This window comes from Myotis yumanensis, unplaced genomic scaffold, assembly GCF_028538775.1.
Source record: "Myotis yumanensis isolate MYYU_CA2020_CCGP unplaced genomic scaffold, mMyoYum1.0.hap1 SCAF_11, whole genome shotgun sequence".
In the NCBI taxonomy this organism is placed as follows: Eukaryota; Metazoa; Chordata; class Mammalia; order Chiroptera; family Vespertilionidae; genus Myotis; species Myotis yumanensis.
This window is the reverse complement of record NW_027223762.1, coordinates 37356307-37372751: the sequence shown is the minus strand read 5'-3', so window position 1 is coordinate 37372751 and position 16445 is coordinate 37356307. Positions and strand designations below refer to the sequence as shown.

The following is a 16445-nucleotide window of genomic DNA, read 5'->3' as shown; positions in this document are numbered from 1 at the left end:
TAGGGGGAGTCCGAGCGAAGTCCTAGCCAGCGAGTCAGCGGGGAGGGGCGCCGGGAGGAGCGGAGGGAGGCGGTGAGGGAGTGGGGAATGGGGCGGGAGACAGCCCCGTAAGTACGCATGCGCCCGGAGCGCGGGGCTTGGCGGGAAGTTGAGTCCCGGCCTCCCAGCCGCACCGTCAGCCCCCAGCGCCCGCAGAAGTGCTAGCAACACTCTCTCCCGGCATGCCACGCGGTGCGGCCGCCTCTGGGCTATGTAAAGGCCCCTCCGTCTCAGGCTTCCCTATTTCCTGGTTCGCCGGCGGCCATTTTGGGTGGAAGCGATACTGAGTGGCGGCGGCTGCTGAGTGTGTTCTAAGGGGACGGAGTGGGGGAAGACGTTTGCTCTCCCGGAACAGCCTATCTCACTCCTCTCCGACTACCCGGGGCGGCGCGGAGAGTCAGGTCGGCGGCTGCAGCAGCAAGGGCGGCGGTGGCGGCGGCGGCAGCTGCAGTGACATGTCCAGCATGAATCCCGAATAGTGAGTGCAGGAGAGCACCGGTCGGCTGGGTCGGTGGGCTAGCTCTGGAAGGCTGAAAGGGGGCGAGGAGGGCAGGGGACGGGGTGGGGGCCTCCGCCGGGCTGAGAGGAGGGTGATGGGGCCGGAGGAGAGGCTGGCGGCTGGGAGTCGGGCCCCATTGTCTGACGGAGGAGGGGCGGCCTCGGGGAGGGGTCGGGCTGGAGGGGCGAGCCGCCGGGGCCTGGACCGGGTCCGGGTCCGGGTGGAAGCCTGAGTGTCGGACGCCGGAGTGTCGGACTGGCGCGGAGGGACCGTGGGCCGGGAGGGGTGAGGCGTGGGGGAGTCGGCGGCAGGGCGGTGGGAAGGGTAACTTCTGCGGCTGTGACTTTGGAAGGGGGACTGTTCTTCGGGGGAGAGGCCGGGAGGGAGAACGCTTGCGGGGGGCCCTGCCGGACCCTGCGCCCGCTCGGCGGAGCTGTCAGATCGCCTGGGCGGAGGCCAGTTTGCTTGTAAATCTTGAGTTTGTTGGCTCTCTCTCTCCACCTTCTCCTCGGCCAGGTTGCCGGTAATGTGGATGTTTTTCAGGGCTGAGTGGGATTGAGGGGAATGAGTCGATGGTGAGAAGCGTTTTAAAATTTTTAGTTGTCTTTTTTTTTTTAGTTATTTCCCGGAGTTCTTTAAGAACTCGCCATTGCCTTCCTAAAAAGCCTAGGCATTTGTGATGTGTTTTTTTTTTTTTTTTAGAGGACACTTAAAGTCATTTTGCATTGTGTAGGTCAAGAAAGAGAAAGACTAATCCTAGGAACATGGATCGGATATGACCAGATTAAAGGAAGACCTTGCTGTGAAGTTGAAAAGAGAAACGAATGGGTCGGTCCTATGATAGATCTGTAGGTTTTGGATTACCTCCTTGGATGTTTGCAGATAGGGAATGAGGTTCCATGACGTGTCATGAAAAGTTAATGCATTTCTTTTTCTTGCTTACTCAAGAAGTCACCACGGCAGATGTGACACACCTGGCACTTTTCCTAGGAACTGCTGTTCACTTTCCGTGGGAAGACTTTGTTTGGGCTCTCTTAATGGCCCTTAAAAAAACCCTCCTACAGTTTGTATATATAAATTAATGAATAATTGGAGGAGATTTAATTGGCACTCCTCTTCAGTGTCAGAAGGCTTTTGGGGGACAGGGTGAACTTTCTTTTTTTCTTTTTTTTTTTTTCTAAAGCAAAAGTCAGTATTTGCTCTAGAAGTTGAGTTTATTTGCTGCTTTGGTCAATGAGACGTTTTCCCTTCAAGGTCCACCCATCAGTTTAGCTGACTGTCATATGTGTGTCACATGGTTCTTGCAAAATGCATTCTGACTTCAAGTTTTGTAATATTGTGGTTTGATGCTGAAATGTCCCCTTTTTGTACTAAACAGAAGCCATAGTATTTTGTTAAAATACTACAAGCTTTTTAGAAGTTGAGGATAGTGTTTTCATGGTGCCGTATTTGCTATGTTGGCAGTTTTTAAATATCTTTATAAAGGGCTCCAAGGATAAAGTTTGTTTTGCGTAGTTGGGCAGAGTTGAACTTGAGGTTAGTAGTTTTCCTGGCAACAATAAAGTACATGGATTTGCCACTTTCTGGAGGTTTGTAAACCTCTTGTGTTCAGGAGGTTTCTTATATTTGCTACATATATTTACTATTGTAAATAGATTTTGAAGATTAATAGAACCATGACAAATTATTTAGCCTCTGATTTTGTTTCTCCTTAAAAATAGGGTAATAGGAGTAGTTGTGAGGTTCAAGTGCACTAGTATATAAAAGAATTTGGAAAACCAAGAGCACACTAAGTGGTGTACATCACTATCATGTAAGACATTCTAGTAGTGCTGGGATTTAGGCATGTAATCCTTACTCCCAAGGAGCTAATAATGGAATATAGAGAATAGGTTGTATGTATGTCAAATACCTGTAGATACAGCAAGTTCCAGATGTGCACCATGGATTGGAACAACAGATTTTCAAAGGAGGTTAGAGGGTTGTGGTTGGCTAGTTGGGTTCAGGAAGGCTTTGTAGGAAAGAGACCTGTTCAGGAATTATTAGCAATTGTTTTGGAGAAGCAGAGGCTTTTTCAAGGGGTAAGAAGGAAGGAGAATAAGCAGCAAGGATAGTAATTCTTAAATACGGTGCCAAGTCATCCTTCCTTTTCATTCTCTGGATTAATGACCTCAACAGAACCAAACCCAGAAACCATGTTTATATTTTTCTGGCATCAAGTATGCTAGTACCTGGCCTACTGTATTTATATTCTATATTGTGTCTAGTAAAATAATCTAAGAGTTTTGGGAAAACCTTTGGAAAAGCACCAGTGAAAATTACTTGAGGTGAGAGGAAGTGATGGATATTTTATTATGGAGGATCACAAAGGCAACTAGGAAGCAGATTTTTAGCAATCTGACTTCAGCAGTTTCCTTTGTCTTAAATGAAATTTGTTATAAAAGTAAATAGAAAAAAATGGCAAATAGAGAAAAAAAGGAAAGAATTCTTTTATCACCTCCACACAGGTCCATTTACTTTAACACTTTGTTCTAAAATTTTAAAGTCTTATTTTTTTTTCTTAAATTAAGATTTGTATTGGTTGACATAAGATTACTTGTTGATAAAGTTTTATTACTGAGTGCTTTTATTTTATAATTTTCAAGTTGTAAGCTTTTGGTTTTAGAGTAAGAGTAAGAAATATATCAATCACTGATTAAATTTTAAGCTGTGCCTTTGACTCCCTTCCATGTTATTTTTCTGGTTTGGGAGAATTGACAACCCCTGAAGTTATCTTTGTGGTAGAAATTAAGGGTAATAACTGACTCACTTGAATTTCAAGTACAAACAAAAACAAAAAGCAACTGGAAGTGGAATCTGAACAGTGGAAAAGTAGATGGAAAGTGTCAGAGCTTTCTTTCTTTTTTTTTTTTTTTTTTGGAGATCTGAAGAAAGAGTTTGATTTCCTGAGCTAGGTAGTGAAGCAGGCAGTGATTGTTTCAGCACACTGGTTAAGAAATATTTAACATTTTTCTCGTGCCATAAACATTTTTCCTAATCCATTAGCTTCTAGTAAGTTGTTTTAGTGTCAAAATCATTTTGGCTGCTTCATCTATAAGGAATGTGTTAAGAATAAAGTATGTGTACCTATCATGAATATACCAGTTAATTGCAGAAAAATGTTTATAGTAATTAACCTTGTTTTTAGTTTTTATTTGCTTTTTAAAATCATGACTCCAGATGATATTGAGATCATGGCTCAAGATTTAATCATTCTTTCAGACTTTGCTCATCTGTCATGGAAGACTCAAGAAACATGACTTTTTATTTTTTTTTGGCAGCACTATGCTTTGAATAAGTCTTTTTTTAAATACATATTTTAATTGATTTTATAGAGAGGGAAACATTGATGAGAGAGAAACATCAATTGGCTGCCTCCTGCAGGCCCCCTACTGAGTAATGAGCTGCAACCCCTGGTATATGGCCTGACCTTCGACCTCTTGGTTCATGGGTCGAAGCTCAACCATTGAACCACACCAGCTGGGCTGATAAATCTATCTTTTAAGTTAAGGGTTTGAAAGTAAAAGCAGGTTAATTAGGTCTCTTATCTATCTAACAGTATTTTTCTCTAATGTATATATATCATTACTGGCTTTCATATAATTTTTAGTTAGAAATTTTTTATTAGAAAAGCTGAAAATCTAAAAATAAGTTGTTTTTGTCGGTTTTCTTGACTTTTGGTAGTGTTGGTAGAAGTTTGAAAAATTCAGAAAAGTTTAGAGAAGAAAAGTATCCAGTATTTTCAGTATCAATATGATTTCTTAATGTCTGTAGATAATCAACATATGTAATTCTTTGGGTAATGTAAGTTTCCAGTAGCTATATAGAATCTTCACAAAATACATCTTAAGAGTTTTGTGTCAGTGAATGATCTTGCAGGATTATTTATTTATTTATTTTAATATATTTTTATTGATTTCAGAGAGGAAGGGAGAGGGAGAGAGAGAAAGAAACATCAATGATTAAATTCTTTATTAAATTCAAGAGAGAAACATTGATCGGCTGCCTCCTGCACGCCCCCTAATGGGGATCGAGCCTGCAACCCAGGCATGTGCCCTTGACCAGAATCGAACCCGGGACCTTTTAGTCTGCAGGCTGAGGCTCTATCCACTGGCCAAACCAGCTAGGGCATTGTAGGATCATTTAAAGATAACTGAAACTTTACAACAAAAAGTTTTCTATTCCTTTTCATCATAATTAAGTTAAAATAAGAGATGTTGACAGTTTCTTACATATTCTAGCAAATAATTTAAAAATATCTTAAAGATGGATGAACTTGAGGATCAAGTGTTCTCTTGCCAACTCTTTAGTTGGCTTTTAAAGAGAATTTTGCTTTCTGAGTAATTTTTAAATTGTTTTTTATTCTGAAAGCAATCTTAGTAATTTACCTGTGACCTAAAATCTTGTTATATTCACATCCTACTAGCAATCCTTTGGCTGTGTTGTGTGTGTTTTCTCTCCTTGGCAACTTTTGACTGTACTTATATGATGATTTTACTAATTGCAGTTAAGTTTTGTTTTTGATTGTTAAGAATAGCTTCCTTTTGCTAATGTGATCTACTCTTTTTTTTCTAATATGAAAATGGGTTAAATAAGGTGCTTTTTAAGGTTTTGATATTTTTAAAGATTTGTTAAAAATACTTTAATGTGAAGAGAAATAAAAAAACGGGTGTAGGATGACAGTGCATGAAATATTTTAGATGTGTAGCTTATCAGTTTTACTACTCTCTGGACTACATTTTGGAGTTTTGAGATTTAGGCAAAATGCCCACACTTAAAAAAAAAATCTTACAGGGAGAGGGTGAGGTCAAGACTGTTCCATTGTTTTCCTGTAGAGGGTGGGGCCTAGATTGCTTTTTTTTGGTGTCTGAAATAGAATTTAGGGAAGAAAGTCTAGGGCTTGGCTTTTCTGTGGAACCACCCTGTGAGTGTTTTAGGTTATAAAAGAGTAATGGTGGGATATTTGGGGGGAAAAAGTAGTCCTAAGGCCTTAAGAAGCCCGAGAACAAGTGTTTGTTGACTGACTGAATTAAACATGTGAAGAAGTAAGGTACAAAGTAGTAGGAAATGGACGTTTTTCTAGGTACTTTTATGACAGATTGGCGCAGTTGGTCAGAACACCCTGCTTTATTAAATTCAAGGTTGTGATAGGTTCCAGTTAAGTTTACTATATTCTATGTTTGTAGATTCTTAATTGTGACAGGTAAAGTGTGAGTGCCTTTGCTCAGAAGAGGAGCTAGTCTTTGGAGATATTTTTAAATGATAATAGCTACGGTTTGTTTAATCAGTGCTTACTCTTTGTGCTAGCCGCTTGGCAAGGGTCTGTACCTCAGATTGTGAGCTTTACAAATAAATTTAGTGATGGGTTTAACTTGTCTGAATGTGTTTCTTTTGAATAACAATATAATTTAAGTGGAATTATCCTTTGTCCTTTGATGTTTTCTAGTAACTTTATTTAGTACGGTAGTTATTAACCAATTTATGGTCATGTACTCTTAGGAGTATTTGATGACCCCTGTGGGGCTGCTGCCTATGTGCATACATACTCAATAATATTTTGCATAAAGTTGCAACCTGTTCACACTGACTGAACCTATTCATGAACCTCAAGTTACGAATGCCTGATTTAGGAGATTGGAAACAGAAAAAAAGAATGTTTGCTACCATTCTTTTGAAATGTGGATACCTGAGTGACAAAAATTTAACTTTAAATCTGGTACGTATTCTGAAGTAATTAGTTTTAAAATGTGAGACTTGTTTGGGCATGGCTTTATTTTGATGACTCAGTCTATGCTTTTCTTCTCTTCCTTTTTAAAAATTTTTAAATTTTATTTTAAAAAATATATGTTTTATTGATCTCAGATAGGAAAGGAGGAGGGAGGGAGGAGGGAGAGAGAGAGGAGAGAGAGAAATGAAGAGAGAGAATCACTGATCGGCTGCCTCCTGCATGCCCCCCACTGGGAATTGAACCTTGACCTCGATTCTTTTCCTTTTTTTAATTTTTTATATCTTATTGATTTTTTACAGAGAGGGATAGAGAGCTAGAAACATTGATGAGAGAGAAACATTGATCAGCTGCCTCCTGCATATCCCCCACTGGGGATGTGCCTGCAACCAAGGTACATGCCCTTGACCGGAATCGAACCTGCCCCCCCCCCCCCCCCCCCCGCCAGTCCGTCGCTCCATCCACTGAGCCAAACGGGTCAGGGCTCCTTTTTTTTTTTTTTTTTTTTTTTTAATGCTTACCTTTCTGTTCCTCATTAAGTTACTAATAAATGAAGTGTTTCTAAGAGTCTTGAAACAAAGGCACACTGAGTTCACAGAACATTAGCTTTCACATTAAGAACAATAGGTCATCTCTAGTGTCTTTACTACTTTAAAGTTCATATGGTTGTAGTTAAGATAAATGCCTAGCCATGTGTAGTATAGTTTTACGTGGATTAGGTGGAACTTATAAAAAATAGTTAAATAGCTAGATTTATAAAAGGACATTTGAAGCAACTTTGTGAAATATACATTGTGTAGATTGGTGGCTAGCACCTGTCCTCATGAATAACATTTGTGTTCATTGCTTACTAAAGCTAATGAAGTCTGAACTCCAAAATTTACCATTATCTTTTGAGTTGGGCTAAATTATTTACTAACACAGATATTCTAAGTTAACTTTTTTAAAAGTATGCTTTTATTGATTTTATAGAGAAAGGAAGGAAGAGAGAGAAACGTCAATGTGAGAGAGAAACATTTATTAGCATGTCTCCGACTGGGGATTGAGCCCACAACCCGGGGATGTACTCTGGCCACAATCGAACCATGACCTCTTGGTTCATAGGTCGAAGCTAAACCTCTGAGCCATGCTGACTGGGCCATACTTTTCTTTATATTTGGTCAAGTTCAGTGTGCTAGTTCATAGATGCTTTGATTCATTCTGATAGGTTTTACATATAGGACTTAACATACTGACATTTTATCATCTCCATACTGACGTTTTATCATCTCTGTATATAAAATATGTTGTTGATGGAATGCAGTATGATAAAAGAATATACTATTTGGAGTTGTAAACCCTGGGATTAAGTTCAGACTGCCACTTACCTCATACAAGTCATTTATGCCTTTGAGCCTGTTCCTTTGTCTATAAACTGTGATTAGTTCTACCTCAGTTCTGATTCTCAAGAGTAAACTGTACAGTACTGTACAGACATTATTTGACATGCTCATTCTATTATGGGATGGATGTTAGAATATGTGTAAAAGCAGGTGGTTTCATGATCTTGTCTGCTTTAACTTTTTTCAATACAGACTTGTGAAATCTTCCAGTGAAAGTATATGTATACATACATATGTGTACACACACAGAGCTAATTTCACCTTGAAAAAAGGCTTGATTAAGAAAACAGCCATCAGTTCGAGTATGTTAGGAGTTGAGGGGTTTTCTGTTTTTGTTTTTAAATTATGAAATATGAACTCTGCTCCTAGGTGTTTGCCAATTAGTTAAGAAAATGACTCATGTTCAAACAGGCATAATCAAAGCAACAGTATTAACACAAATTAAATCTTGTGGTGCTTTTAAAGAATTAGGATGGCAGGATAGATAGTGCAAAAGATTTGGAGGGGCTTAATGATTTCTGTTTTTTAACTAAGTTTTAGTTATGTTTGATTTAGTTGGAAAGGAATAGAGCACTGAGGAGGACTGTCCAGAACCCTTGATGCTAACTAGTTCTGGCAGGCGCTCAACAACTAACAATTTGAGTTCCTACCAGCTGCCAGAAAATTATGTATGTACATTATTTCCCTTAATTCCATGAAGAAATAGTGCCCTAGTTTTACGGATGAGGAAAAAGAGGAAGAATTAAATGGCTTGCAAAGGGCATTCTGAGTAAACAGAATTGAAATTTTAACTCAAGGACCTGTGAGTTCACAGTCCAGATATGCTGTTTCCAGTTTTATAATGTGTGCTTAACTTCTGAGAATTTAAGCCAGTTAATTAGGAAACTAACATTTTTGTGTTCAATTACTTTTTTAAAAATTTTTATTTTTTATTCAATTGCTTTTAAAATTCATGATCAGAGAGGTCTTTTTAAAATGTTAAGAAGGGTTTGTCAGTTACTATTATGAATGGACCTTTGTTTTTGTCCTTCATATCTTGTTTTGGGTTGATATTTAAAACTTCTTTAGGCTTGAAGTTAATTATTGTATCCTCAGTTTTTCTGTCCTCATGACTATCCTTAATATGTTTATTTGGGGCCTTAGAAATCATGGATGTCTTTCTGTGAGTAAAGCAAGTAAAGCAGAGAATTGCCTTTCTTTTGCTGAAGAGGACACACTTGCTGCAGTCCATGCTACTATAGAGTTCCTACGTTTTGAGAGTCGTGATCAGTATGATCATAGTACCTATAACTATTAGTTGGTAAGTTGTAATACTTTGTCATTCATCTTCTGAACAGAAGATGAATAGCTTCAAAGTTTTTGTCCATAGCTCTTAAAGCTTTCATCAAGTTTCCTTGTGGTTTGAATGGAGGAAGGAAAATTAATAGTAATTGCCACTTATGTTGTGCTATGCACTGTGCTAGAGGTTTTCGAGGCATTATTTCTAATCCCGACAAGAAGCCCAATTGGGTGGTAGAGGATTCTAATAGAATCTTTTTACAGATGAGGAAATTGGTGAGTACCTTACCTCAATCATAGCTAGTATGCAATGGTACTTGAATTCAAATGCAGTCTATTCAGCTCTAAAACCATGCAGGTTTTTGTGTGTGTTTTTTTTTTCATCTTTAATTTCTTTATTGGTTAAGGTATTACAAATGTGTCCTCACCATGCAGGTTTTGAACTGTAAAGAGGTAGAGGACATTTACACCTCCTCCTTGGTATGTTTCTCAGCAAATATTTGGTATGTAGGTTGTAAGACCATCTATCTAGTCGTTTGTCTTTTTGCATGACTTGCCACTTCTTTCAGTACTATCAAAATTTCCCTCATTTTCAGAGTTCCATTTTGAATTTTTGGAACACTGTTCTAAACAGCTAAAATGGAACCTGGAGAATTAATCAGTTGTCTCCAAATATCAAAGAAAAACATGCAGTTGTAGGGGTTGATTATGGGAATAGTTTTAAAAAAATTGTTTGGCTCTTTCCTTAAATTTGGCAATTGATTATTTTGACTATTTATTTTGATTAACAGGCTGCTTTTGTCCATAGCTGAAGGTTTATTTACTTTTATTTAACCATAAAACTAATATGTGTTCTATAAAATTCAGACAATATAGAAACATATGAAGTAACTAAAAGTTCTTGCCTCTCTTCTCTATCCTGATGGTCAATTTTGAATTGTGTTCTGTAGAGCATAAAGTAAGTGAAAAAGGAAAGTTGATGTTAGACACAATTATTGCAATTTTTATTAGTCATTCCATACCCCAAAGGCTAATAAAATAGTGTGTAGTTTAATAGTGAATTAAACTTTATTTGGCCACTAAATATTAATATCATTCATAGTCATGATTTTGTTTTAAATTTGATGTGAATCTAGTTTTAGGCTGTTTTCTTTTTTTTTTTTTTTTTTAATTTTTTAAAAAATCTTTATTGTTCAGATTACATTTGTTCCTCTTTTTTTCCCCCCCATAACTCCCCTCCTCCCAGTTCCCGCCCCACCCTCCGCCCTCACTCCCCACCCACTGTCCTCATCCATAGGTGCACGATTTTTGTCCAGTCTCTTCCCGCATCTCCCATTCCCTTTTCCCCCCCAAGAATAGTCTGTCCATTCCCTTTCTATGTCCCTGATTCATTATAATCACCAGTTCATTCTGTATATCAGATTATTTATTCACTTGATTCTTAGATTCACTTGTTGATAGATGCATGTTTGTTGTTCACTATTTGTATCTTTACCTTTTTCTTCTTCCTCTTCTTAAAGGATACCTTTCAGCATTTCGTATAATACTGGTTTAGTGGTGATGAACTCCTTTAGCTTTTCCTTATCTGTGAAGCTCTTTATCTGACCTTCAATTCTGAATGATAGCTTTGCTGGATAAAGTAATCTTGGTTGTAGGTTCTTGCTATTCATCACTTTGAATATTTCTTGCCACTCCCTTCTGGCCTGCAAAGTTTCTGTTGAGAAATCAGCTGACAGTCCTATGGGTATTCCCTTGTAGGTAACTGAGTTTCTTTCTCTTGCTGCTTTTAAGATTCTCTCTTTGTCTTTTGCTCTTGGCATTTTAATGATGATGTGTCTTGGTGTGGTCCTCTTTGGATTCCTTTTGTTTGGGGTTCTCTGCGCTTCCTGGACCTGTAAGTCTATTTCTTTCACCAGGTGGGGGAAGTTTTCTGTCATTATTTCTTCAAATAGATTTTCAATATCTTGCTCTCTCTCATCTTCTGGTACCCCTATAATTCTGATGTTGGTACGTTTGAAGCTGTCCCAGAGGCTCCTTACACTATCTTCCTATTTTTGGGTTCTTTTTTCATTTTGCTTTTCTGGTTGGGTGTTTCTCGCTTCTTCGCATTTCAAATCTTTGACTTGATTCTCACGCTCCTCTGGTTTGCTGTTGGGAGTCTGTATAATATTCTTTATTTCAGTCAGTGTATGCTTACTTTCTAGATGGTCCTTTATCACACCATCGAGGGTCTCATTAGATTTCCTGTACATCTCATCCAGTTTATCGACAGACTCTAGAAGCCTCTTGAGAGACCTCAAAAGTGTGGTTCTGAACTCAATATCCTCCCTTGATAGTTTTGTCCTGTTTCTTTGTCTCCGCATTTTTTACGCTTTCTTGGTACACCCCCTAGTAGTCTTTGTGCGCAGTCTTGTTGTAGTTAAGCCCTGATTGTTGTAGTTAATACTAGAGGGATTTGACCACCAGGCTGACTGGCTGTGAGAATCAGCTATGTGGAAAACTTCTGTCCTCTGGGGAGGTGCTAATCTAGCCTTTGCCTGAGGCGATCCAGCAAATGGCTCTGCGCAGGGCTTGGGCGGGGCGGGATCAACAGGGCGGGTGGAGGGAGCAGTTATGGCTGCTCTCAGTCCCGGTCCTAGAGGCTCTGCTTCTCAGAATCCCGGCCGCCACTGCAAACCTTGGAGAGAAGGCTGCCCTCAGATTCCAACTGATGCCGGACAATCCCGCTTCTCCTGTCTGAGTCTGCGTCCCTAGAGACTCGCCCGGATCTGGAGCCCAGAGTCTGAGACTCCCTCCTGATTGAAAACGACAACCTCGCCCTCAGCCACCAGCCCGCTTTGCGCGTGCACCTCGGTACCTTTATATTTTCCACACTGTGCCTCTTCTGAGCTTCGGTATGCTGTTCTCTTTCCTTCTAGTTGAAGAGTCTCTCCTCAGCCAGCTTTCCTGTGGTTCTGGGTGATGTCTGTTCCGTCTTTTAGTTGTATTTTTGAAGTGGTTGTTTGCGGCAGCAGTCTCCGGTGTTTATCTGTGCCACCATCTTGGTTATTCCTTTTAGGCTGTTTTCAAGTATGACATTAATAAAAGGTAAAATAACATGGTTCCTATCACGCAGGTAAATTAGTTCTAGATGAAAGAGAACAAATTTTAGTTTCCATTGAACTTTTAAAAATAGCAGGCCCTTTTAAAGGTATACTTTAAAAAATATTTTTTATTGATTTCAGAGAGGAAGAGAGAAGGAGAGAGATAGAAACATCAATGATGAAAGAGAATTATGAATTGGCTGCCTCCTGCACATCCCATGCTGAGGATCGAGTCTGCAACCTGGGCATGTGCCCTTGACTAGAATCAAACCTGGGACCCTTCAGTCTGCAGGCTGATGCTCTATCCATTGAGCCAAACTGGCTAGGGCCTTAACGGTATACTTATAACTGATACTGGAAAATTTGTATTTTGGGGCAAGTGTTTGATTAGATGACTAGACATTATTTATAGTCATCTTCTGTTTTACTTTTGTCTTTTTTGCTTTGTTTCGTTATGATAAACTAGAGGCCCAGTGCACGAAATTCATGTAAGGAGCTTGGCCCTCTTAGCCCTGGCTTTGTCCGGAAGATTGTCCAGATGGTCATTCTGCTGTTTGGTCTAATTAGCATATTAGCTCTTTATTATATAGGATTTCTTGTAAGGGAGAGGGAGAGATAGAAACATCAATGATGAGAGTCATTGATCGGCTGCCTTGTACACGCACTTCCCCTCCCCACTGGGGATTGAGCCGCACCCTGGGAATTGAACCCTGACTGGGAATTGAACCGTGACCTCCTGGTTCATAGGTTGATGCTCAGCCACTGAGCCACACTGGCTGGACTATCTTTTCTTTCTTGTTATATCTTTTCAAAGGGTGGAATGTTGAAAGTTGTGTTAATGTCCATCAACTTTCTCTTGTGAAATATTCACTGATCTGTGAACTATGTCTAATAATCCAAATTTTATTGCATAAAATAAGAAAAATATTCTCATTTAATCCAAAAACTTATAGTTGTGGCTTTATTGGGAATGTGCCAGTGCTATCTGCTTACAACCTTGACCTACTCTACCTACCTAGAAATCACTTGTGGTATGGCAGGTGAGCTGAATGAACTTGTAAGGGTGTTAAGTCATTGAACAAATGCTCTCATTAAAAAATTTTTTTCTCCCCTCAACATCTTTTCTGGTTATAAAAGTAACACAGGCTTACTGTAGACTTTTTAAAAAAAGTATAAAGAAAAATATCAATCAATTGTAATACTATAATTTAGAAGTGTCATTTCCCCCCCAAATCTTTTATGTGTGTACACAATTTTTTAAAAACAAAAATGGGTTATACTAAATAAAGTGTTCTATAATCTTTTCACATACAGTGTTTCACACAACTATCTCTTTTGAGATTTTAGAATTCCCAGTAGCATTTTAGATTCACAAAGCAGATTTATCCCCTGCTTCATATATTATGCAGTATGGTAACTTAATGAAAAGAAAAGCATTTTGCCTAAAGAATTTTGAACCAAAATCTGTTTTAGTAAATTTTTTAAATCAATAAACACTTGAGGATATGTTTTTTGTTTGTTTTTAAAATAAATTTTTATTGATTTCAGAAAGGAAGGGAGGAGAGAGGGGAATGGGAGAGAGAGATAGAAATATTAATGATGAGAGAGAATCATTGATCAGCTGCCTTCTGCATACCCCCATATTGAGGATTGAACCCGCAACCCAGGCATGTGCCCTGACTGGGAATCAAACCGTGAACTCCTATTTCATAGGTGGACACTCAACCACTGAGCCATGCCAGCTGGGCTGAGGATACATTTCTTGATTTTAGAGGGGGGGGAGGGGGAGAGAGAGAGAGAGAGAGAGAAAGAAAGAGAGAGAGAGAGAAACATTGATGTGAGAGAGAAACATTGATCGGTTGCCTCCTACACGTGTCCTGATCAGGGATCCAACCCTTTGCTTTGGTGCATAAGATGATGCTCCAACCAACCTAGCCACACTGGTTGGTGATGTTCCCTTTGATCACCTACTTAAGGTTGCATTTGTCAGGTTTCTCCCATTATGAAGTTAACTATTTTTTTCTTTCCATACTCTGTTAGAAAGCAATCATTAGGAGCCCACACTCAAGGGAAGAGAATTAATAAGCTCCATCTTTTAGAGCAGTGGTTCTCAATCTTGGCTGCACATTAGAATCACCTGGGAGTCTTTTTAAAATCCTGATTTCTGGGCCTCATCCTCCGGAAATTCTGTTTCTTTGTTACTAATGTTGTGGCCCCACCCCATAACAAAGAAACAGAATTTCTGGAGGATGAGGCCCAGAAATCAGGATTTTAGAAAGATTCCCAGGTGATTGTAATGTGCAGCCAAGGTTGAGAACCACTGTCTTAGAGGGAGGAGTGTTTAACAAATTTGATAGCATATGTTAAAATCACCACAGCAATAAATATTTTGGGGGACATACTTTGAGGCCATGCAAATAACTTGTTTCTTCTTTAAAAGTTTCATCTATTGCTCAGCTGGTGTGGCTCAGTGGTTGAGTGTCAACCTGTGAACCAGGGGTCATGGTTTGATCCCGGTCAGGGCACATGCCCAGGTTGAGGGCTCTATCCCCAGTGGGGGATGTGCAGGAGGCAGTTGATCAATGATTCTCTCTTGTCATTGATGTTTGTTTTTTTAAATCTTTATTGTTGAAAGTATTACATATGTCTTCTCCCCCCCCCCCCCACCCCCTCATGGACCTCTTTTAGCCTGCCCCATCATTGATGTTTCTGTCTCTCCCTCTCCCTTCTCTGAAATCAGTAATAAATACACACACACACACACACACACACACACACACACACACCTATAAAAAAAAAGTTGCATCCATTAATTTTAGCATTCATTGGTGGATCTTGCCTGTCATAGTTATTATTGTGATGATCTGGTGATTTTCTGTTTCTCTCGTTTCTTCTACATGTATTATTTGGAATCCTCCTGTAAGGAAGATTTGTGTCTTCTCTCTCATTTATTTAATTATTTATACCCATATGGACTCATGAATATCTATTTTATTGCTTGGGTTATAGCATGTGGTTGTTTACTTTGTGGCTCATATTGTTCTGCTTTGGCCATTGAGAGAAATTTCAGGTTGGCTCCCGTATTCTTTTAACATGCCATGTTCCCATACATTTTTTTCCCTCTAGTATTTTGCCCCAAATGTTAACCAGAGATGGCCATAAATATTCGTTATTTGTTTTTTGTTTGTTTTTAAATACGGAATGCTTCACGAATTTGCGTGTCATCCTTGCGCAGGGACCATGCTAATCTTCTCTGTATCGTTCCAATTTTAGTATATGTGCTGCCGAAGCGAGCACAAATATTCGTTATTTGTATTTCACAATGAAAAAGGCTGATTAAAATGCAAAATTAGAATGTCCTCTGATCTCTTAGCACATGCTTTGTAAAAGACACAGTGCCAGACTTTGGATACACAGATGAGTCAGTTTACCTTCACAGATAGTTATGTCAAACAAGAGTGGAGGAATAGATTCCAGACTACTTAGGGGGGGATAGAATATGAAGGGTTATAGCAAACTAGAGGCCCGGTGCATGAAATTCGTGCACTGGGCGGCTGGGGTGGGGGCATCCCTTAGCCCGGCCTGCGTCCTCTCGCAGTCTGGGACCCCTTGGGGGATGTCCGCCTGCTAGCTTAGGCCCACTCCCAGCAGGCGGACATTCCTCTTGCAGTCCGGGAGCTCTTGCTCCTTACCACCCGCCTGCTTGCTCCTTACTGCTTGGCTTGCTGCTCCTTAGCACTACTGAGGAGGTGGGAGAGGCTCCCGCCACTACCACTGTGTTTGCCAGCCATGAGCCCGGCTTCTGGCTGAGAGGCACTCCCCCTGTGTGAGCGCACTGACCACCAGGTGGCAGCTCCTGCATTGAGCATCTGCCCCCTGGTGATCAGTTTGTATCATAGTGACGGTCTTTCTGGTTGTTCCGCCTTAATGGTTGCTTAGGCTTTTATTATATAGATTAGACATGAAAATGACCAAAGGAAGTTCAGATTTGGGAGCAGTGGATAGGATTTACTAGGATAATCTAATATATGAAAATGGTGATTACAGTTGTAACTACAGATTTCTGATCTAGCAAAATTATATTTTAGACTAAAAACCCGGCCATGTGCCCTGGCAGGGAATCGAACCGTAACCTCCTGGTTCATAGGTCGACCCTCTACCACTGAGCCACGCTGGCCAGGCCTGATTTCAGATTCTTGGGAAATAAAAAATAGTCTGACCATTTGCTATAGTATTCTTGAATCTTTTAACAGTGATTATTTTTTTGTCCCAATGTAAGTAACATTCTCTTAGTGTGTATATTCAATAAAGGAAAGAAGTTTGTGAGTTTGACTTTGTTTGCCTTTCTCCATGTCTCTTGTCATGTTAGTAGTAATGGTTTGGGAGAGAACAAAATACAG

General features: G+C 39.7%; 1 protein-coding gene and 1 non-coding gene across 2 annotated transcripts in view; one reads left to right on the top strand and one right to left on the bottom strand.

Moving 5' to 3' along the window:
* The first annotated feature begins 286 nt into the window (after window positions 1-286).
* The window catches only part of RAB1A (RAB1A, member RAS oncogene family), a 40522-nt gene continuing 24363 nt past the window's right edge, over window positions 287-16445 (top strand). Inside the window, exon 1 of the mRNA XM_070429355.1 lies at window positions 287-517. Coding sequence (XP_070285456.1) covers window positions 495-517 — 23 coding nt within the window. The 5' untranslated portion in view covers window positions 287-494. The remainder of the gene's footprint in view (window positions 518-16445) is intronic.
* Window positions 15236-15342, bottom strand: LOC139020291 (U6 spliceosomal RNA). The gene has a single exon (XR_011473283.1). It is a non-coding gene; the product is annotated as a U6 spliceosomal RNA (small nuclear RNA).